This window comes from Neovison vison, chromosome 2 (assembly GCF_020171115.1).
Source record: "Neovison vison isolate M4711 chromosome 2, ASM_NN_V1, whole genome shotgun sequence".
In the NCBI taxonomy this organism is placed as follows: Eukaryota; Metazoa; Chordata; class Mammalia; order Carnivora; family Mustelidae; genus Neogale; species Neogale vison.
The window spans coordinates 234,774,854-234,799,086 of record NC_058092.1 but is presented as its reverse complement, the minus strand read 5'-3'; the positions used below and the strand labels follow the sequence as shown (position 1 = coordinate 234,799,086).

The 24,233-nt window shown below is 45.6% G+C and overlaps 1 protein-coding gene across 3 annotated transcripts in view; it reads left to right on the top strand.

The window, feature by feature from the left end:
* Positions 1 to 24,233, top strand: part of C2H10orf90 (chromosome 2 C10orf90 homolog) — a 204,937-nt gene that overhangs the window by 106,584 nt on the left and 74,120 nt on the right. Inside the window, exon 1 of one of the 3 annotated variants that reach the window (XM_044240729.1) lies at positions 20,860 to 20,896. The exons of the other annotated variants lie outside the window; for them this stretch is intronic. Within the exon in view, the coding sequence (XP_044096664.1) occupies positions 20,875 to 20,896 (22 nt within the window). The 5' untranslated portion in view covers positions 20,860 to 20,874. Of the gene's footprint in view, positions 1 to 20,859; positions 20,897 to 24,233 lie in introns of those variants that run through there. 3 annotated transcript variants of the gene reach the window in all.

Here is a 24,233-nt window from a genome sequence, read left to right as displayed (position 1 = left end):
TTGTTAAGCGAGGCGTATGTGCCGCCATGCACAGAATGACAGGTGTTATTTGAAATGATGACCCCCAGCAGGGGGATGTGGTATGGATAGAAGATTGGGGCGGAATCCTGGAGGCAGATGACTGACAGGCTGGGGATGGGAAATTGACTCACATCCAACAGTGGGTTTTGCTGGACCCAAAGAACATAGCAGATTATTTTCCTACAACATCCACAGCCACGTTCTATGAGCACCTTCGGATGCCCGGTTTCAGACCGGCCAGGGCAAGTGTGTGTCACAGAAGCCACTTGCTGGGGCCCCTGGGCCAGGTTCATCCCACAGATTTGGTTGGGCCCAAGAGGGTCTTGTTGTTTACTTTGAATATTTAAAAAGAAATGGGAGACTTGGAAAAATTCAGGCATAGAGCTTCTCTTTAAAAACTGGGTTGGGCAACCCAGTCCTGTGCTTCCAAACGGCTGAAGTGAAGGGCAGTCAGCCCTGAGGGGAGGCCCTCGGGTTAGCCCAGTCCCATCCAGCCTGCTGTGTTCTCCGATGGCACCTGCTGGCTTCTGTTGGCCTGTCGACTCTGGATGCTGGCTCAGGACCGAGGGGGAGAAGACAGCGTTGAGGCTCGAGGCAGCAACTCACTCAGTCCCACGGGGAAGGTCCAAGTGACACCAGGTTTTGGAGTGTCCTCTACCACTTTCATTTGAAAAAGGATTTTCCTGAAAGTAATAGCACTGCTAATGAAAATCGATTTTTCTTTCCAACAGTTTATTTTCTGGAGAACAAACACAGGGAATTCTTAAACACGTGTGCTAATGCTAGATAGCACAGGTGTGGAGAAATGAAATCCGCGGGCCACCAGGGAAAACCATGTTCATGTTGGTCAGTATCAGGAAGTGGGTTCATAGCCAACTTTCAAACAGAGAGAATGGACCTACCCTCTGTGTGGTCAGCCTGCCCGCCGTGCTCCTGCTCTATTTCCCACTGTACCTGGACCCACAGCTGCCGGAGCCCTCATCATACCCTATGCTGTACAGTTGTGGTCTACCTCTCCTTCCAGAATGTCAACCCCTTGACTGCCTAGAAACACCCCCCATTACTGCATGCCGAAGACATGCCAGCTACAGTGCTGGGCTCTTTATTTGAATTAGCTCCACATGTCTTCTCGGAGACCCTTTGAGCGTGTGTCGTATCCCCATTTTTCAGATGAAGGCACCAAAATGCGGGGACACTTTATTATTCACCAGCAGGAAGAGCTGGCAAGTTTGAATATTTACAGATTTGTTGAAGTGTGTCTAAGCAGTGTAGCACTTGAATGATTCAATTTTTATTGCAACTACTTTACAGAACTACATAGTATACCGTGTAAATGACGTATTTGTACATTCTTATTGCTGTGCCGAGTTGTTTACACAAATCACATATATGTAATTTCTGGGTGATTTAAGGGATGTTCAAGGGCAATTTGAGACCAAATGGTGCTTCTGTTTTTTTTCTTGGAGGCTCTCAGCAAAACCAACAGCACCCATTTACCAGATTTTTTTGCTTCATTTTTTCAAACAACTAAACACCAGTGAACGTACACATCTTTCTTGGGACACATGTGGAATTGAATTTCATTAGTGAAACTGATGGGTCACAAGGTATATACATTTTAAAGTTTGATAGATATTTCCAAATTTCCCTCCCCAGAATGCTCTACTGGTTTACGTTGGAGCCAAATGTGTAGACAGAACCCACTTTCCTACACCCTAACACTGGATTTTTATAGATGTGTGTATGTATGTGTATGGGCGCGTTTGCCAAACTAAGAAAAAGATAAAGTATCTTGCTTTAGCTAGGTGAAATCCACATGACAAAAAATTAACCATTTTGAAATGTACATGGCAGCAGCATTTGGGGCATTCATGATGTTATACAACCAACACCCCTGTCCAGTTCTAAAGCATTTCATCACACCGACTGAACACCCTGGACCCCTTTAGCCACTTCCTACTCATGCCTCCCCCCACATTCCTAGCTACTGCTAATCTGCTTTTCATCTTTGTGGGCTGATCTATTCTGGACATTTCTTATGAAGAGCATCAGATAATACATGGTCTTATGTGTCAGGCTTCTTTTGCCCGGCTTGATGTCTTTATAGTTCATGCATGTGGTGTGGTGGCTTGTGTCATGGCCTCACTCCTTTTGCAGCTGAATCTTTTCCAGGGCATATATGTGCATACAGATACAATTCATGGTATGACATAGAACTGCTTGTGGATGCATTCATTTGTGGATGGACATTTGGGTTGTTTTTACCTTCTGACTGTTGTGACTAGGATTGATACAAACATTTGTGTACAAGTATTTGGCTTTTTTCAATTCTTTTGTGTATATGTATATACATATGCATGTACATATATGACAATATGATCAAATGGTAATTATATTTAACTTTTTGAAGAACCACCAAGCTGTTTTCCATAGCAGCTGTACCATTTTGCGTTCTCACCAGCCCACGTAGGAAAGTTTCTACTTCTTCCCATCCTCACCAGTACGTGTTACTTTCTGGGTTTTGGGGGATGTGTTTGTCTTGTTATGTTTTGTTTTGTATTTGATTATAGCCATCTTTGTGGGTATAAAGTGGTGTCTTACTGTGGTTTTGATTTGCATTTCCCTCATGGGTGATAACGTTGAGATTCTTCTCATGTGCTTGTTGGCCATCATGTAGCTTCTTTGGAGAAATAGCTATTCTACTTCTTTGGCCATTTTAAATTGGGTTGTTTGTCTTTTTGTTGATGAGCTGTAGAGTACTTTATATATGCAGGATTCTGGATTTATCAGATATATGATCTGCAAACATTTTGTTCCATTCTGTAGATTGTCTTTCTACTTTCTTGATAATATCCTATAATGTATAAGGTATTATTTAATTTTATTAAATGTTGTTTTAATTTTATTAAATGTTGTTTTAATTTATACTTTCCAATTGCTAAAAAGCTCCAGAATCTTTTTAATGGGATATTATTCCATTGTATTTATTTTTCTGTGAAATCCATGTTCAAATCATTTACTTACTTTTATAAAGTATGTTCTTCTAATATCATCCTGGAAGTTATTTTTATATCCTGTGTATTTTTCCTTTTAATGATTTCTTTCAGTCTGTTGCTTGTCATTTAATTTTGCATGTAACAGCATTTGTCATATAAAAGTTACTTATTATTTCATACTTCAGTTGTTAATCTTTTACAGCCTCTAGGTATTTTGTCTTCTCTAAGAAGACTTCCAGTATTATACAAATTTTAATTCATTTTGTGAGTGGCTTTAAATAGGGCCATGAGATTATTTTACCCTTAAATGGGTTACCAATACCAATCCTATTCCCCTTGATTGGTAACGTCTCATTGATAGTAAACCCCGCAACGCACACGGGTGTCTTACTCTCTGTTCTATATCATTGCTCTATCCATCTTTTCCGTAGCTGGGACCACACTGTCTGAATTGTAAGTTTTGCTACGTATTATGGCAATATCGCACTCTTACCGTATATTCTCAAAATTGACCTGAGTGCGCTTATGTATTCTTTCTCCCACATACATTTAGGAATCACGTTTTCAATTTTTTATTTAATCTTTTACTTATTTATGGTCCATTTTGGTTTTAGATTAAGTTTGGAATTTATAAAAGAATTCGGGCGGAACTGACTTTACAATTTTGCCTTCTTCATCCAGAGATGCGGCATGCTGCCCCGTCCACTTGACCTTTCTTTTGTTTCCTCCAATATAACTTCATGATTTCCTTGGCGTAGGCATAGCAGATTTCTTGTTAGATGCATTCCAGGGTGTTTCATAATTTCCTTGCCATCTTTAATTTTTTTCTTCTGATGATTTGTAAATAATTTTTGCTGCTCTTTGTGAAAATAGTTGCTCTTGGAAGAAAGTTTTGATGGTTCTTTAACCACTCAGCTCTGCCAGTGGTTCTGACCATTACAGCTTAGACCCCAGGGTTCGCAGGTTGACCATCACATCGTCTGAAGTGACGAGAGTTTTGTCTCTTCCAGGCCAATTGGTCTCTTCCTTCCGGATCTTACTGTGTCGGCGGCACTCCTGTGATCTGGGGAATGCTGGCTTTGTTCCCAGCAATCAGGGTTTTCTTATTTGGGACTTCATATTTTATCAAGAAGTCTCATTATTTTTTTTAATTGCAAAAACCCAAGAAGTCCTATGATGTGTTTAATAAGCATCAGCTGGGAAATTTTAATTTATAAGCTTTTCCAAATATAGTGGTTTAGACATTTTGCCCATTTTATAAAAACCACAAAATAAGCATTATATTTCTTTTGCTTCATGAAAACATTTTAATCAGATTTTGATATTTGATCATTTCATGTATGCCGCATTTATGGAGTGAATTTATATCTGTAGCATTTGGCTGAAGGTTTGTGTGACTGAAGAATCACTAAGTGGCATTTATTTATATGATTTGGCCCTTTAAATAATGTGGTAGATGGAGATGGCTTCTTTGATGGGGAACCTTTGTCAGGTCATAAGATGCTACTGCAGAGACTCCCACTAACAATAAAGATATTTCCATACCTCCCCCCACCATGGGTTTAGTTTTTCTGAACATCGTGATCTTGCTTATGATACCAATTTGCCTTCACTTGCCTGCGGTGATTTTAGCCTCTCTTTGTCGTGGAGCAGAGCCCTACGTGGGTTTTTACTCTGTGCACGGAAATTTGCCTTCCCTGCTAAATGCATGTGTTGCAGACGTGAAAAATACCTTCTTAAATGCCTCCCGCTTTGCCATTGTGGTGGGAAGGTCCCTCTGCACTGCCTTGCCCAGCGCTACGACTTCAAGTCCCCCTCCGAGGCTCTCGAGACACAGAGGTTTAATAAACTTCAAGGCTAACTTTGCTCCGGGCTCAGCTTGCTACAGTAGAAGTCTCTAGCCCATCAGCCAAGGACCAGTTCCTGGCTTGAGCTCAGCTGGCAAAATGCCTCCCATTGACATGTTAAATATTTCATAGCGCCTTGGTTTTCGGGTTTCCCTGCCCTGGTTAGCAATCAGCTTTGCTGTTAGGTACTTCTGGGGGAAGCCCCTCCCTGAGGGGTGAAGGAAGCCACCCCTAGAATGAGCAGAGGGAGACCAGCAAGGGGGTTAGGAGCCTGGTCTTTGGAGGACCTGACGTGACTGTGAATTCCAGCTCCTGCTCTTGGGAGCTGTGGGTGTCAAGTCACACCATCTCGCTGAGCCACGGTTTCCTTGGGTGCTAACCGTGGTGAATCGTACGTGGGGAGCTGTGGGGGGCTCCGTGAGAGAGGGAGTGACACCTGCAGCAGCACATCACACGTGGGGAACGGCAGTGTGGGTTTTCTGCGCCCCCCAAACAAAGGACTGCACATCGGGTGGCTTAGACAGCAGAAGCGTGTTGCTTCTCAACTCTGGAGGCCTGAAGTCCAAAATCACAGTGTCCTCCGCAGGGTGGGTTCCTTCTGAATCTGTTCTGTCCTTCTCGTCCTCACTTCTGGGGGGATGCTGGCCACCTCTGATGTTCCTTGTCTTGTTCGTGCATCACCCTCCCCTCTGTCTTCGTCCACATGTGGCCTTCTCTCTGTGAGCGTATCTGTAAGGACACTCACCATATGGGATCAGGGCTCCCCCGCGAATGACCTCATTTCAGCCCGACCACCTTAGGACCTCCAGCATGTGAATTTTGGGGAGACACGGTTTAACCCATGACCATATTCAATAAATCATTTTGATTTCAAGATTTCCAATACCAAATCGAAACCCAGAGAATTACCTCCAGCTGAGAGAGATGGCAGGTTTCTGCTGGGCCATGCAATTTCTTGAGCATCCAGAGAACTCTTTAGACAGAAAAAAGTAAGTTCTGTTGAGCTGAGCTGCAGGAGACCCTAAGTGGGAAAGAATCTGAGGATCTTCATCTCGGAGGGAAACAACCGGGGAAGCTCAGACGCGGGGCTCTTTTGCCCTCTGCATCGCTGTATGGGAAAGCCCCTTGGGTGGAGAGAGGGGGTGCTCCCTTGCCTAGTGCTTTGCTTTGGCAGCTGCAGGCAAGACCTGTGTCCTGTTAAAGATGTTCAGTTGTCACAAGACCCAGGTAACTGGCAGGAGTTTTGGGGGGCGGGGTTGCTAGGCAACAGCTTCCTCCCTATGTGGGGAGGCCACGAAGCATCTCATTCCCCTCACCCAGAGGTCTCTTCTTTGGTAAAGGCTGCACATTTAAAGAATCGATGATGTTTAAAGACTTTTTGGGGGTGGTGGTGAAGGGGGGGCTGCTTCTGTACATGTGATCAGTTAACAACATCTACACAGAAAGCCCTCGTGTTGGAGATGACATGGCTGACATTTCCTTTGCTGCTTCTTGGCTCTTTTTCTTATTGAATTATATATGAGCATCAGGGTTGTTTGACTGTTGGTCCTCAGCAGAAGTGGAAGTTAAGGATCAATGGACTGCCAAGTTTGGTGTGATATCAAGCCTCGCTCCTTCTTTACTTTCAAATTTCAAGTGCTAGTGATAAAAAAGCAATTACCTGTTATCTTTTGTTGGGAAAAAAGATAAGCACCAAACCCACTTACATTTCTCTTTATTTTTATGCCCTGTGTTTGTTTAATCTTGGGCATTTGTATTCCAGCTTCTGAAGACTTGGCAGGGGAATGGTTGACTTGCCGAGTCCAGCCCTCGGAAGCTTTGTTTTAGGGGCAACACAAAGCCAGTGATGAAGGACCCCCAGCCTCCTTACCAGATCCGACTTCTTGCTGTTGGATTTTCAGGGCAACTTTTGAATGGCAGACATTTTTATCAGACTCAGGGCGCTGAAAGAGTTCAAGGGCATTTTTGTCTGTAATAACACACATAGAGCTTTATGCGTTTTTTTGTGGTGGACGGGCTCAGTATGGAGAGCACAGGTGGAAACTACTTCCTTGCAGCCAGTGCAGGTTGGTGGGGAAGCTTTGGCTTGGTGTCAGGCAGGACTGGCTTTGCATCCTTGCCACACTCAGGAAACGGGGGCACTCTTCACTCTTTCCTGATCTTGGGCAGAATTGGGACTAGGGCAATGTGAGGGTCTCTGGCATGTTTGCCAGAGTGCGCTTACTGAGCCCTGCGTGAAACCACCACCACCCCAGGCGCCCCTCTACCAAGTTCAAAGTAGTATCAAATCCTCTCATGATTCTACAGGTGGAGGGTGTCCTGTGTGTTACAGCAGGACTGCTCATCCCAGATCAGAGACCTGGTTCTCATGTCAGGGTGCCCTGATGCCCTGGGCAGTACCACTGAAGAGGCCCCTTCCAGAACCCATAATATGCCAAGGGTGGGCTTCCTCCCAACCATGTGCCTTCTGTACTCCAGATGGCTCTTTAGGGGCTGCACCTTTGTTCCAGCCCAACAGAGAAAAGGAGTAGGAGTCAGGATTCTGCTCTACCTATCGCCTAATCGTGGTCCTTGAAGTGAGAGCTCAGATTGTCCTTGGAGAAGAGGAACCAGGGGCAGGGATCATAGCATCTTACGGGGCGCGGGCACAAGCTGGTGGAGCCATTTGCTGTCCTTGCAGCTCATGTCCTTGCGGCGCGCGCTCCGGCCACTCCAGGGCAGCTGTGCTGCACACAGGGGTTGGTATGGAGCATTGTTTTCCGTGCCACGCTCCCGGACACAGAGGTTCTGAGGGGAAAGGCCTGACTGCGTAGGCAGAAAGTGGAGAGTGCTTGTCCATTGAGCCTGGGAAAAAAAAAAGAAAGAAAGAAAGAAAGAAAAAAAGCCTGCTTTTAGTTCTAATGGCAAGATCCAAAACACATTAAGGGAAAATGAAAAAAAAAAAAAAAAGATCTATAGGATCAGAATCCCTGCTGCGGTGGGTTTCTGTTTCTGTTGTAAATATCTTTCTCCCTGTGACCTTTCCACCCATGGATTTCCAACAATGCACATGATTATTCCAGGTCTGTAGACCACAATGTCATGTTTTCCCATATGGGTAGCAGGAATCTATTATGAATGTAGGGATATATTTGGAGATGTGTTTTAAAATTTCCTGTGCCTGAAATGAAAGTACATGGCTCTTCCCATGAGCGGGCGGGAAGAGATGCTTCAAGCCATCCACCTGGGCATCAGGTCCTTCTCAGCAAGGTGGGAGAGGCTGGTTTCTGCTGCCATGGGAAGCCTGGAGCTGATGGGGGCAACTGGGACCCCGCAGACACTGGCCAAAGGAGACAACCCTGTGCAGACCCTGCCAGGGTGTGGAAAAACAGTGTTGTGTCCCCAAAATATGCGTGCCAGGTGAATGGGAGCCTGCTGGGAGTTTCCAGATTCACCGGTTATGCCCCATTTCTGTCACTTTGCTGAGGGAGGAGGGAAGCAGAACCAGAAAACAACAGCAACAAATAAACTGGGAATTCACTCTAGGGATTTTGATATTTATCAGTAGAAAAAGAAAGGTTGTGTGGACCCCGTGGCATCATCATCTTGCTTCCCTGGGGAGTGAGCAAGAGATGCAGGAAAGCTGCCTCTGTAGGCATTGCTAAGGACCTGGACCTGCTTCTTGGATCTTGGTTTGTGACACCAGTGATACTCCCCTGAAAGGGGGGATCGTGTATCCCGAACACTGCAGTAGCTTCCAGCCAGATCCAAAGGACTGGGAGATTAGGAGAGGAAAATGTCCTGTTACAACCATAAGAACATGCACGGTGGGGAATGGAAAATGCAACACCCCATTTTCTTAGGCTCAGAAATTCTCTAGTGACAAAACCAGAGTAGCTGTGGCCCTGAAGGGATGTGTTTGGAGGCCTGCATGGGAAGCACAGGTTTTCAGATACCAAATGAACTGGGTTTTGCACAAGCAGGTAGACCTGGCATCTCACATAGATGGTGGGGGGCTCAGTGGGACAGGACGTGGACCCTGGGTGAATAACGCACAGGTCTTCCCCAAGGAGGCTGGTCTCATGGGGCTAAGAAGGATACTCTCAGCCAACAGGGGCACCTGTGACTGGTAGCTCCAAGTAAGGGTGTAGGGAGGGAGAAACATCAGATGCCTCCTGTTCTCCAAGAATCCTTGCATTTTCTTCTCCCTTTTCTTTATTTGCAGATACACCTTGGGGGCCCTGGTCTAACCCAGTTCCCAGCTCTTATGGGGCTCTTAGCTCTCAGGGAAGGTGCCATTGGACACACTGACCAGGCCCACCCTTGCGGAACAAACACTTGCAGTTCAGCCTAGTTGAGCGAACTTTTCATTTGCTTTTATTTTTTTCTTATTATTTTTAAAATTTTTTCAATTTATTTATTTTCAGCATAACAGTATTCATTATTTTTGCACCACACGCAGTGCTCCATGCAATCCATGCCCTTTATAATACCCACCACCTGGTACCCCAACCTCCCACCCCCCCGCCACTTCAAACCCCTCAGATTGTTTTTCAGAGTCCATAGTCTCTCATGATTCACCTCCCCTTCCAATTTACCCCAACTCCCTTCTCCTCTCTAACACCCCTTGTCCTCCATGATATTTGTTATGCTCCACAAATAAGTGAAACCATATGATAATTGACTCTCTCTGCTTGACTTATTTCACTCAGCATAATCTCTTCCAGTCTCGTCCATGTTGCTACAAAAGTTGGGTATTCGTCCTTTCTGATGGAGGCATAATACTCCATAGTGTATATGGACCACATCTTCCTTATCCATTCGTCCGTTGAAGGGCATCTTGGTTCTTTCCATAGTTTGGCGTTCATTTGCTTTTATACTCATTGGCAGCTGCCATTCTTAACCTCTGCTGTGGGCTGGGCACTTGCAGTAAGCAATTCCCTCAAGTGAGTGGGCCCATATTCTCACAACACAGATGGGAAGTGGGCTGTGAGAGGTTAACTTTGCCAAAGTCAAAGTTGGTGTCAGGTCCTCCAGTGTCTGAGTTCGTTTCTCATGACGCTCCAAGCGTGAGATTAGGCAGTGGGGATGCCAAGGGGGAGGCTTCTGTCCTTATGAGATCCATCCCACCTAGGAAGCAACTGCTGACCACTGCAATACGTTGGGGAGAATGTCCTGGAAACACCGAAGAGTAACTTATTTTTTTCCCCTAGGGGCAAATCTTCTAGAGGGAAATAGTTTGAGCTGGGCATTAAATGGTAAGACAGATTTTCCCTGAGTTGAAAGGGACTTACTCCAAAATGGCACTACTGCAAATCCTGCTGGGTTTAGCCGTATAGTGGCAAGCACCCCCCACCCCGCCTTTATTAAAGAATGCTTGCTTTTTGCTCACTCTGCATATGAGTCCTGACTCCACTTATCGGGGTTTGATCTGGGGTCACTGTACTTTGATGGAGCCCAGTAAAGGCTCCAGGACCAAGGTCTGAGAGTTCCTGGGGATGAGGGAAATGCAGAGGCACCAGACAAAGAAGTAGTTGTGATGCCAGCTACTCAGAGCCCAGCCTCCATGGCTTCTGGGATAGGAACACCTACAGTAGCGAGTAGCACCTGCTCTTCCAGGAGTGACAACCAGAAACTTCTGCAGGTAGTGCCAGATGTCCCTTGGGAGGCAAAATTACTCCAGCTGAGAACCACTGATCCATGTTCATGAGGGATATTGGTCTATAATCTTTATATATATATTTGTAATGTCTTTGTCAGGTATTGCTGTTGATCTATGGTTGGTTATGCTGGTCGCCTCTAATTTCTCAAGAGTCTTGCAGTATTGGCATGACTTTTTTTCTTAAAGTCCATCTTTCCCATATATGTCTACAGACTGCCTGAGCTAAGACTTGGTTTTCTTCCATCTCATTCTATTCCTTGTTTTCGGGGAAGGCATCTGTGCCTGGAGTTTTCCTTATGAAAGGGTTTTTAATAATGACTGGATTCCTTTACTAGTTAAAGGACACTTAAGAGTTTCTGTTTTATCTTGTGTCAATTTTGGTAAATTATACTTTTCTTAAGCAATTTGTACATCTTTTCTATGTTGTTGAATTTATTCCCATAAAATGTATTCATAGTATCTGCTCATTATCCTCTTCTTATTCTTTTTTTTATTGTGTTCCTTATCCTTTTCATGCCTGAAATTTCAACACATTTCCTGACAGTGCCTGTTTGTAGGTGTTTCTAATGTTTCTCTTGATTGATTTTTTTTGCCTTCAAAAAACCCAATTTTAACTATGTTAACTTTTTCATTTTTTTCTGTTGTTTAATTAATTTCTGCTCTTATTTTGATTTGCTTTTTGTCATATTAATGACTGCACTATAGTTTGTTTATTTTCACTGCTGGATTGTTGAATATCTCTCTGCTTATAAGTTCTATCTAAGTACATTTGGTTGTTTTCAGGTTTTTGCCATTAAAAACAATGATGCTATTGTCAGACTTGTAAACCCTGGTGTCAATGAATAGGTTTCTTTTACATATATACCATATTTCTTTTCTCCTAAAATGTGTTTTTTTAATATTATAATACATCTGAAATCAGAATGTGTCTTCAAATTAGTGGCATCTTAGAATTTTTTTTTCTTTCTTGGTGATACAGAAAATAATGGTACATCTTATAATCAATACGTGAGACTTTGATGAAATACTGTAAATAAGAGCTAAATTATTCATCTTCACCTTCACTAGGTGACTTTCATTGTGGTATTACCAGCTGGTACTCACCAGCCATGTGTGGGAGTCGCTGTTGCCCCTTGCCTTTACTAATAACTAGTACTATTATTTTTTACCAGTTGGGTAGATATGATGTGATCTCCCATTATGATTTTTATTTTCATTTCTCTATTTACTAATGAGGTTTTCAACCTCATGAATGAGGCTGAATAACCTCATTTCATATGGTATTGAGTTGCTAGTCTTTCCCTAATTAATTTACAGAAGCTTTTAACTTTTTTATTTAAATTCAATTAGTCAACCTATAGAGTATCATTAGTTTCAGATATAGAAGTTTATTTAATTAGTTTTAATACTCTCTGTTTTGTGGGTTACAAACATCTTTTTCTAATTTGTAGTTTGCTTCCTCTTTATATCACAGTGTTAATGGTCAGAAATTCTTAAATTAAAAATACTTGAATTAATCAAACTTTTATTTAGTAGTGTTTGCCTTGGGAACATTTTAAGAATATCATTTCTGACCTAAGATCATAAAAATATTAGTTATTTTATCTCTTAACAGTCTTTTAAAAAAGATTTTATTTATTTATTTTTTGATACAGAGAGAGAGATCGCTGGAGAGGGAACACAAGCAGGGGTGGTGGGAGAGGGAGAAGCTGGCTCCCTGCTGAGCCGGGAGCTCAATATGGGGTTTGATGCCAGGACCCTGGGATCATGACCTGAGCTAAAGGCAGATCCTTAATGATTGAGCTACCAAGGCACCCCCAGATTTTGGATTTTTTTATTATTAACATATAATGTGTTATTAGCCCCAGGGGTACAGGTCTGTGAATCATCAGGCTTATACATTCACAGTACTCACCATAGCACATACCCTCCCCAATATCCATAACCCAACCACCCTCTCTCTACCTACCTCCCCCCAGCAACCCTCAGTTTGTTTCGTGAGATTAAGAGTCCCTTATGGTTTGTCTCCCTCACGATCCCATCTTGTTTCATTTTTTCCTTCCCTACCCTCCATGACTCCCAGTCTTGTCTCTCAAATTCTTCATATCAGTGAGATCATATGATAATTGTCTTTCTCTGATTTCTTATTTCCCTCAGCCTAATACCCTCTAGTTCCATCCACATTGTTGCAAATGACAAGATTTCATTTCTTTTGATGGCTGCATAGTATTCCATTGTGTATATAGACCACATCTTCTTTATCCATTCATCTGTTGATGGACCTCTAGGTTCTTTCCATAGTTTGGTTATTGTGGACATTGCCATTATAAACATTGGAATGTACGTGCCCCTTCGGATCACAACATTTGTATCTTTGGGGTAAATACCCAGCAGTGCAATTGCTGGGTCATAGAGTAGCTCTATTTTCAACTTTTTGAGGAAGCTCCATGCTGTTTTCCAGAGTGACTGCACCAAGCTTGCCTTCCTACTTGATAGCTAGTTGTCCCAGCATCATTTATTATGGTTTGCTTCTACCCATACCACCTCATTAGTTTTCACATTCCATAGATGGGAGTGTCTCTTTCTAGGTTCCTTATTCTTTTCCACTAATGATTTTTTTCTTTCATCTGTTTGTTTATTCCTATAGTTACGCATTGATGTTTTCTTTACATCTTTAAATTTTTATATCTGATAGGGCATATTCCTCTCTCCTATTTGTGTGTCTGACTTTCTCTAAAAAACAGCCCATTGATATCACTGTCCTCCTAGGTCTGACATATCCCCTCACACACAAAGAGGCTGCTGTCATCTGGGCATCCTGGAGAATCTCACAGTAAGCCAGGTGTCAACAGCTAGACTATGCTCAAAGCCTCCCATCCCAGATGGAGGGAATGTTCTCTTAGAAGGACTTGAGTCTAACCTGCTGGATGAGGTTGGAATCCATGAAACCATTTTGCAGATGAGGAAATCAAAATAAGGCAAGCAACTTGTTGGGTTCACGTGGCTAGTCCATGGTGAACCTGGCCTTGAGTACAGGCCTTTCATGTGTTTCCACTGACCTCCCAACAGAGGAGGGTTTCCTGTGACCCTGCACCCTTATTTGCTCAGGAAGGTTTTCCTTCCAATGTCTAAATGAACTCTCAGATGTTGCCCTTCATTTAGTTTCAGGTTCAGCCCCACTTGGCCCTACCCCACCTGTTTTTCAAGAAGCAAGAGCTGCTCTGGTGGCTCTTTCTGCCCAAGAATGCTTCTCACTTTCTTTGTTAGCCCATTTTTAAAGAAATGATCTGTTCTTAAGCTTCTAAATCTCCCTTAGGTGGTAAGTGTGTTATGCTTCTCTTTGCTCAGACACCTAGAAGTGCTAATTCTTGGTGTTTGCTCCTTTTTTCGTATTCCTAAGACCTGGTGGGCCCACTGGTGGGTGTTTTCCTAGGCATCTCTCCTTCATGTCTCTGTGCAAGTATAGAGGAAGGAAAGGCCCTTCTGGGAAGCTGGCAGGAGAGCTGTAATTACTGAAACTAATGCTTCATCTCGCTCTAAAGTTCAAGTTCATTAAGGAAACTTTATCTTGTCATTCTAGTTTCTGGTTTCTGATGAGCTGGTACTTATTTGGCAATCAAGAGTAAAAATGTTGAATTATAATAATAACTAGAATCATTAACTTTTGCTAAAATGTTAAGCTGCATATAAGGCCCTCACAGGCAGAAATTTTCTCTCTATTTTGCTCATTGCTGTGACTTCAGGGCTGTACCTCTCCAGGTTGATGCTATAGAAATATTCACTGAATAAATAAATAAATCTGAGAATAGTATTGGGAGCTTCCTGTACACTAAGCCACGTCCACAGGGTTTTCAGTGTGTCTTCTTTCTCATTGCTCATTAACATTCCAGTGAAACAGACATCACGATCCCTGTTTTACAGTTGGGGAAGCCGAGGCAGAAAGAATTAGGTGACTTGTTTCAGTCACAAACTTTTTTCGTTATTTATTTTTTATTGAAGTATAATTAAATATATACAGTGTTGTATTAGTTTCAGGTGTGCATATACTGATTCTACATTTAATTTTTTCAAGTTTTTATTTAAATTCCACTTAGTTAACATACAATGTACTATTAGTTTCAGGTGAGTCAACATTTCTATACATTACTATGTGCTCATCCTGGCGAATATACTCTTATTTCCCTTATTTTACCCCCTATCCACCCTCCCACTTCATCTCTGGCAACCACTTGTTTTCTGTATTTAAGAGTCTGGCTTTTTGTTTCTCCCTCGACATGACACAGTTTTTACACGGTCAAGCTAAATTCAAGCTCTTCTCTGCAGGATCCCAGAGAACATTCTTTTAGCCTCCATGTAGCGATGCCCCTCTCAGTGAAGGTACATTGACATGAGATGCTGTCTTATAGGAGTCTGTGAATCACTGTTGTTCCGTTCACTCATTTGTGGGGGTGGGAGAAAGGGAGGCATCCTTAAGCAACTTTGTCCTAGCATAGCTATAAAAAGACAAGTTTGTAATTGTGGCCGTTGCTGCTATGAACATTGGGGTACAGATGGCCCTTCTTTTCACTACGTCTGTATCTTTGGGGTAAAACCCAGTAGTGCAGCTGTTACACTGAAATAAATAAAATTAAATTAAGATGTTAAAAAAAAAAAAAGACAAGTAACCCAATTTGAAAATAGACATTTCTCTGAAGAAAATATACAAACAGCCAATAATCACATGAAAAGGTATAAAGCATTTTAGTCATTAGGAAAATGCAAATGAAAACAACAATGAGATGCACCATACCCCCATGGGGATGGCTCTAGTCAAAGGATGCGGGGCGCCTGGGTTGAGCATCTGACTTTGGCTCAGGTTATGATCTCGGGGTCCTGGGATCGAGCCCCGTGTTGGGCTCCCGGCTCACAAAAAACCTGCTTCTCCCTCTCCCTTTGCTCCTCCCCCCTGCTAATGCACTTTCTGTCTCCAATATATAAAGAAAATCTTTAAGAAAAAAGTGGAGAGGAACAAGTCTTGGCAAAGATGAGGAAAGAGTGGAACCTTCCTACATTGCTAGTGGGAATTTAAGATGGGGCAGTTTAAACATGGAGTCACGGTAGGGCCTAGTAATTCTGCTTCTAGGTATACAACCATGGGATGGAAAACCTATATCCACATGAAACCTTGTGCATAAACCTTGTTCATAGTAGCATTTTTCATTAAAACATAAAGTGGAAACAATTCAAATGTTCGTCAGCTGGTTAAAAGAGGCACGGTATGTGCTGAGTCATTGGAGCGGGTTGCTATTCAGCCCTAGAAAGGCATGAGAGCCTCACGCATATAGGAAATGTCCAGAATAAGCAAGTCCAGAGAAAGATTAGTGGTTGCCAGAGACTGGGGTGAAGAGGTGATGGGGAGTCCTGGGTAGGGGCCTCCTCGGGAGGGCAATGAGCACGTCCTGGAATCAGATAGTGGTGACGGGTGCATGGCTTTGTCAATACACAAAACCATCGACTTGTACATGGTAAAGGCTAAACTTCATGGTACGTGAGTGATAGCTCAATAAAGCGGTTACTTAAAAAAAGAAAAATCAGCTGCGGAAAGGGCAGGTCAGCCCAGCCCGGGGTTGGGGGGCTGCAGTGGAAGACAGTGTGAGGGAGAGCCTGCGATCAGGCCTGGCTCCCCCACTGCCGAGCCGGAGCTGCTCCCGCAGGCCCTGCCCCTCACCCAGCCTCGGTTTCCTATTTTTGCGAAGTGGCAGGTGTGGACAAGTGGGTATCCCTCCACGCTGAGGTGCCTCCACATTTCAGGGGGTGGTTTTCCTGGCTCTTGCCTGCGTTCAGGGTCTGTTAGAAGAGGAGGGACGAGTAGGGAACTTGGAGCTCTGGATCTTCTCTCCATTAATCGAGCAACCAGGTTAGCAGCAATGATGAAAACTCACCCCACTCAGAACCTGAAGCACACCCGTGAGCAGGGAGACCTTGTCTACCTGCCGCTCAGCTGTCGGAGGGGAGAGCTCTGTAGGGAGGCCACCCAGATTCCTACGTAGACCCCCCCCCCCAGAACAGTCTGGGTGTTTCCTCCAATGTGGGGCTCCCAGACACGGGTCCGGGCCAGTGTCTCTGTCCCTGGTGCTGCCCGAGGCCCTTACTCCGGAGGTTTGCAAAAATGAAAGATGGGCAACCAGGTGCCCTCGGGGGCAGCACCATTCGCGTGTGGCCAGTGCACAGGGCAGCCTGGTTTCCTCTCCATGGGCTCCCACTCTGGGCTCCAGATGGGCCCAGGCTGAGTCCGGCAGTTGGCAGTGAGAAAGAAGATCGCCGGACCAGAGTCACGTTGCTCCTCGGGGAGGAGAGGAAATCCACGCTGACATCTTATGAAAATCCTTGTTTTGCTTGTTTGCATAACGAGCTGGAGCTGACAGGTTCTGTTGAGGAGCTTTGCAGCTTGGCCAGACGTAGCTCCAGGATCTTTGGCAGGAGGCTTCCGAGACGGCCCATTTTTCTTCCTTGTCTGTTGGTTGCTCTCCAGGCCTGAACTCAAAGCAAATGGTTCATCCACACTCATCCATCCTACAGAAAGCTGCCTTGGTGGCGAGTCTACAGAGCAGGTCCTGTGGCAGCCTGGGTCACAGGGGGGAGTGTTGGGGTCTCTTTCTGATTCCTCTTGTCAGTACCAGGGTCCCAGGTTTTTTTTGCCACCACCTGTGAAGGCAGAAGGGACCCTCTGAAATCAAATCGCTCAGTGATTTTCAGTACCAGGTAATAATGACCCTTGTTCAGCAAGCTTGGTGTTCCTTGAAGCAGAGGGGGCGGTGATGCTGTTTTCCATTCCACACACACCTTCACATGTCCTCGACACCATGCAGCTGGCTGTCTTGGGACAGGGCCGCATGGCAGAACTAGATGGTGTCCCTGAGGCCATTCCACATGTCACAGACGGGGAAGCTGAGCCTGGAAGATGGGCTGACCTGCTCAAGGTCATAGCTGTGGCCAGGGATCTGAGCCCAGTGTCCTTGCCACCCGTCTGGACTCTGCCCTCCATGTCATGCTGTGTCCCTTTTAAAGCCAAAAGAAAGGAGGGAGCACTGCATTGTTTCAGCCTCTTACACTGTTCCTTCGTGCTGCCCAGACCCAGGCCCGCTGCTTAGGTAAGCCTGCACATTCCCAGGGCGCCCAGCAGAACCGCTGCCCACCCCCCACTTCCAGGCCCTTTTTCTCTCTGCCTGGGCTGCACACCTCCACCCCACTCATGGAGTCTTTGTTGAGAGGGGAGGCGTGTTCTCTCCCTTTCACACTGGAGCCCACATTGAAGGTATTTGGGTTTCATAACAGAGGATGCCTCTGCTTGCTTACTTCTGTTGAGGACTTAAAACAAGATCCCCAACCCCCATGTCTCTCCCCATTGTGCATGTGGGTACAAAAGGGGAAATGATAATTTTTTGAAGATAATTTTTTAAAAGATTTTATTTATTATTGGGAGAGACAGAGAGAACATGAGTGGAGAGAAGGAGAAGCAGATTTCCCACTGATTAGAGAGCCCAGTGCAAGGCTTGATCCAAGACCCTGAGATCATGACCTGAGCCAAAGGCAGACACTTAACCAACTGAGCCACCCAGTCGCCCCTCAAAGACGCTTTTAAGAGGACAACTGAAATGATCTCTCCATGCATCTCTATGCCCTAGCCTCCCTTCAAAAAAGAACTCTAGTGTTTGCTAAGAAAAGATTAGGTAATAAGACACACAGGAAATCAGAATGAAGGCAGGTGACCTGCAGAAAGAATTGAAAGCAGGAACTCGAAGCAATATTTGTATGGCCATGTTCATGGCAGCATAATTGACAATTGTCGACATGTGCAAGCAACCTAACGTCCGCCAACACACGAACAAAGAAACAAAATGTGCTCTAGACATACAACGGAATATTACTCAGCCTTGAAGAGGAAGGAAATGTTGACACCAGCTACGGCTTGCAGGAACTGCAAGGACATGCTCAGTGAAACAAGCCAGGTGCCAATAGACAAATGTATATGATTTCACGTATGTTAGGTATCTAGAGTAGTCAAATTTATAGAGATGAAGAGTAGAATGGTCAGTTTCAAGGCCTGGGGAATGGGGAGTAGGGAGTTCATTTTTTTTGTTTGTTAATTTTTTCATTTTTTTGTTTTTAAGATTTTTATTTATTTATTTGACAGAGAGAGAGAGAGAGAGAGATCACAAGTAGGCAGAGAGAGAGGGGAAGCAGGCTTTCCCCGGAGCAGAGAGCCCAACGCAGGACCCAATCCCAGGACCCCGAGACCATGACCTGAGCTGAAGGCAGAGGCTGAACCCTCTGAGACACCCACGTGCCCCAGGAGTTCATTTTTTATGGGGCCAGAGTTTCAGTTGTACAAGATGAGAGAGCTCTGGAGCTGGATGCTGGTGGTGGTCGCACAACAGTGGGAATGTACTGTATGCCACAAACTGGACCCTACAAGTGGTTGAGATGGTCACTCTCTACTCTGTGTATGTCACACCAGTGCAGCAGTAAAAAAGAAGGCAGTCCGTAAGAGGAAATGATCAAATCCACACCACATTGAAAGGGGTCGAGTTTGGGGTCTCCTTCTCCCACTGGGAGAGGAGCTTTTCAGAGATGGGGACTTCAGTGCCCTATCCATCTTTGTTACCCCCCACCGAACTCAGGCCCTCACAGATGTTGGGTTCTCATCAGACGTTTGTGGCTCCGAGGTCATGGTGTGATTGCATGGATACCATGCACACGGCTCACAGACGGGTGTGCACGCGTGATCGTACTTGGTGCCCAGTCCTCGCGCTGTGCATCAGGGAGCCAGGCCCCACCCCAAGGGCCAGAGACACAGTGCCTCAGATTCCAGGCATCTTGGAAATCAGCTACAAAATGGCTACAAAACCAGTGGGTAGACTTTGAAGACATCTTTATTACCTTAATTTTCTGAGATACGGCTTATTTCCATTTCTACCTTTTCTACAGGTGCAGTGATCATTAATATTGCAAAGTCTTAGCTTGAGGCTCACTGAGTGGGTCACCCTTGCAGGTTATATAAATGAGGCACAGCTTCCTCACCTGTGAAATGGGGGTGATACTAGAGCCCTCCTCCCAAGGCCACTTTGAGCATTGAAGGAGATTACGCTGTATCCAACGTCGATTGTCTTACAGAGCGGGAAGAAGAAATTTTAGCCATTAAGATGTATTAGTGACATTGACCAGACTCAAAGCCCTTTGGGATTATCCAGTGAAATGTACATAGGTTTGGTGTTTATGAACAGGCTTACAGAGGTACTGTCCACTTCTGTAATGACCGGGCTTTCAGTGTCTTATCCCAGGGGATGAAACCACTTTCCTTATGAAACAGCATATTTCATTTGAAAGGCAATAACTTATGCAATTTATCATGACCCCCATTGGCCTTGGCTGTTGCAAATACGCCCTTAAGTTGTGATGCATCATGCCAGTGTCATCTTTCGTCCAGGTGTTATGGTTCAGGAATTCTCCAGCTCATCACTTGCTTCTTTTATCAGTTTTTACCTTTTAAAAAAACAAAAACAAAAACAAAAACCCTGTTGCTAATTTTAAACTACCTCAAAATGTGTTAGGCATATGTGGTCGGGCATAAATTATAAAACAATGTTGGTTATAATTTAGTGTCAAAGGTGTTTTATTAAATTGTATGAAAACCAATTGTTCTTACAATAGCTTGCATGGTAAACAGACTGTCATATTGCCCAATATTCTAGATAATCTGGTTTGCAGAATTTGGTAACATATTCAAAGTGGGCTAAACAAATTAATATTGTGATAGTTTCTGAATGTATTTTCATACTTAGGGCAATTTTAAATAGTAAAAATGCGGCTTGGCAAGTATGCTTGGGCAAGCGTGATGAACCAGAATCATTGAAACCAGGCAAAAAATCAAGTAGTGACACAGTGGGGAGGAAGAGGAGAAGTTGGTATCTCACTGTAGGCAGGAGAGAGAATAGCTCTTTGTCTCGAATCTCAGTGCTCTGCAGAAAACTTTTAAATAATGGTCCTGGGAACTTTTCTGACTTGTCAGAGAAGCCTCAGATAGAAACATCAAAGTGATGACTGCTGCTGCTAAGGAGAAATGGAACCCAGAGGGGACTTCCTGCCCCCCGCCCCTGGTTGTCATGTAAACACTCTGGTGATGTCATCACAAGTAGAACACTTAGGTTCTTCAGCCCAGGGCCCATGGTGGGAGCCTGACTCATTCCAAGAGTACTTACAGATGTAAACTGTGCCTGATTTTTCCTCCTCCTCCTCCGTCTTCTTCTTTTTTTTTTTTTTAGCCAAAAACTTCCTTGTCATTAACAGACCTTTGGAACTGAGTCAAATGTCTTTGAAATGCCAGTGGAATATGATAAAACTGTCCGAGGAAGGTACGTTGTGATTTATTCCCCCGTAGATGTAACTCATATCAAAATATAAAATAATTGGTTCCCTTGGTCAACATTCCCGAAAAAGCGTCCTGGCCAGGTGCTGGACTAGGCATGGGAGGAAGGAGATGAATAGGGCGCCCCCTCCAGACCTCGGTCGGCCCAGGGAGACAGGCTTGTGAACAGTTAGTTACAGCGCCGTAAGGACGGGCGGTGACGACAGCGCATCAGGGGCACAGATGCAGGTTGAATTGCGTTCTCCCAAAAGATATGTTGGAGTCCTCACCCCCAGTACCTGTGAATGTCACCAAGGAAAGGGAGTCCTGGTAGATAGAGTCAAGATGAGGTCAGACTGGCTTAGGGTGGGCCTTAAGTGCAGGGGCTGGTGCCCTTGTACAGGGGGATTTGTACAATGGACACAGTTGTGAGAGTTCTGTTGCCATAAGCTAAGGGACACTAAGGACGGCTGGCAACCCCCAGCAGGTTACGAGAGGTGAGGGAGGGTTCTCCCCTGGGTCCTTCAGCGACAGCGTGGCCCTGCCAACACCTTGATTTCAGATTTCTGGCTTCCAGAACTGAGAGAGAATAAATTCCTATTGCTACCTCATTTGTGATCATTAGTTATGGTAGATACGCCCTGGGAGAGGAGGACAGGCGCCAGCACAGACTGGAGGGCCATGCTGGGTAGGGGCAGCCCTTTCTTAGCGGAGCAGCTCCCGAGCTGTATCCAGGGGTGAGGAGTGAGCTGTGCAGGACAATTGGAACGGTGGCCCTGAGTTCAAAGAGACACAGAAGCTGTCATATCTGGGATGTAGCAGCAGGCTTGTTTTAAGGATTTTTAGCCTGGTCTCCAGGAGCCCCAGGAGCCCGTGCACACAAGCGTAGGTTTTTATGTGTATGTTTCCCAGGCCCTGTTCGGGGGTGGGGGTGGGGAGGGCAAGAGCGACATCCTTTCATGAGATATTTCAAAGGAACCACTAGGTCACAAACTGGTGATGTCAAGGGGATTTGGGGGAACCAGACATGAGACGGGGCTGGTGGGGTCACCAGCTTGACTGTGACCTTGCCGAGACCGGGCTATACTGCGGAGATTAAACAGATGATGGAGCAGAGCCTATTTCCTGAGAGAGAACAGGCCGTGGCTTTCCACTGGACATTGGAGATGAGAGAAAGGAGGGGCGTGGAAGGGGACACCTCAGTTTCTATTGTGGGTGATAGGACGATGGGGACCACTGGCCAAGATACAGGATGCAGGGTTGGAAGGGGGAGGGGTGGAAGAGTTCGGCGGTGGCAGCAACTTTGGGTGAGTCGGCTGCTTCCCTTTCAAACTAGCTGAGTTTGAGGCAGGTTCGAGCTGACGCTGACCGATGAGATCCGCATCCTTCCTTGGCATTGGTTTATAGATCAAGCAAAGGCCACGATGTGTCTGAGGTTTGGCACCAGAGCCCAGAGGGATAACAGGGGGGTCAAGAAGAGAACCCACAAAGGAAAGCCAGAAGGGAGGAAGATGGAAGACCCATCATTCTAGAAGTCAAAGATGGAGAGATCTTCAGAGCCACTGGGTAGCTCACAGGGTCCGGTCCCACAGAAGCACTAGTTCCGTTCAAGTTAGAGGAGTGATTCTGAGAAACATCAATTTAAAACATCTTCAGAGGGTATTGTTCGAGCATGTTGAGGGCTCTGAGCCGACTGTGGCTCCCGTAAGTCTAGAAAGGAGGAAAGGCACTTAGAGCCCCGGAAGTGGGCAACCGGCTGTGCCGTCTCTGCCCCTGATGCGTGGCAGAGGAAGGCAGACTGGGTGCCCACTTATGGGTGGCCCTGATGACTGGGCGCCCCTCGGGTGCCCGTGACTCTGATGGGGTGACCTGCAGGGCACTGTGCGCTGGTGCCTGTGAGCCGTGTCCACAGTGACGACTCGAGCATCATTGGGGGCTGTGTGGGGACTGGAGGGGATTCCTCGCTCCCACCCTGTGCCTCACCCAATGGGCCACAGGTCATTCTCCAATCTGCCATGTTTTCCTGCTCATAGACTTTTCCTTAAGCCATTCCCACTTCATGCTCTTTTGCCTCAGCTGGATCTGTGTCACCTTCCCTCCACCCCACTTCCACCTCTGTCCAAATGCACCCCATCCTACAGGGCCATTTCAAGTATCCCTGTCGCAAACCCTGCCAGGGTCCCTCGGTGGGCGGGGCTCTCTCGGCGGCTGGCTGAGGCCGTGGGTGGAGAGCTGCTTCCGAGCTCCCTCGGCCCCAGTACCCTGGGTGCTTCATCCATTCCTGCTCTGGGTTCCATGCCTGACGCACATCTTCCTCCAGAGAGGAAATCCGGATTCCAGGGGTTCCAGGGTTGTCAGGCCTCATGAGTTGACCTGATGCTTGCCGTCTCTGGGAAGGGGCTGGGTGGCTTCAGATGAGTGTTTCAAGCTGATGGAGACAGAATCACGTACAGTCCCTCAAGCATGTCAGCAGAGAAAACCTCTCCAGACATGCTCACGTGCTGACTTGCTCCCTGGGGCCAGAGGACCAGAGCTCTGGGCACCAAACACAACTGATCTGTAAATCGGCAATGAATTGTTGGCTAATTGGGCTGATTTTTAAGTTTATTTGAAAATAAAAGCATGCTGGCATCCTTGGTGGCTTCACTTTAATTGAAGCCATTGGTCAAAAGTCCACTTAGATCCTCTGGAAATGGTTCTAAAAGCCATGGGCTGGTTTTGCATCAAAAGCATGTGGTTTCCTCCTGGAGCCTCAACGTCATCATTTGTAGAGGAGCTTGTTGGCTTAAGACTGGCAGTATTCTTGGACTTGAGCTGCATCGAGTGTTCTGTAGGGCTTGCTAAAACATTGATGGCCAAGACCCACCTGAGTTACTATTCAGTAGATCTGTAGGTCAGCGGATGGGGCCTGAGAAGTTAATTTCTAACAAGCTCATCCATGATGCAGAGACGGGTGGTCTAGTAGCCCCACTTGGAAAGCCCTCACTCTTGAACAGCACTGTGAGATAGGACCCCACTGGGTTTCCAAGAAGCAGAGCCTGAGGCAGGGCTTGAAGGGCATGTGGGAGAGGGCACTGTCCAGGAAAGGATTGTGAGAGAATTAAGGAGCCCTGATAGGGTCTCAGGTACAGTCTGGTCCTTGGTTTATACTTGGAGCATAAATAATAGAGCTTCTCTGGCTTTTGTACCCATTTTGTGCCCTTCTCTGGGCTGCTGGGGGCTGTGATGACATACGCCTGCCAGGAGTATATTTGGCAGGTGCTCAGGGCTTGCCCACCCTCTCTCTGCCAGTTTCCTTTCAACCGGGACAAGATGAGTGGACTTCATCTGCACCTGTGAGAGGT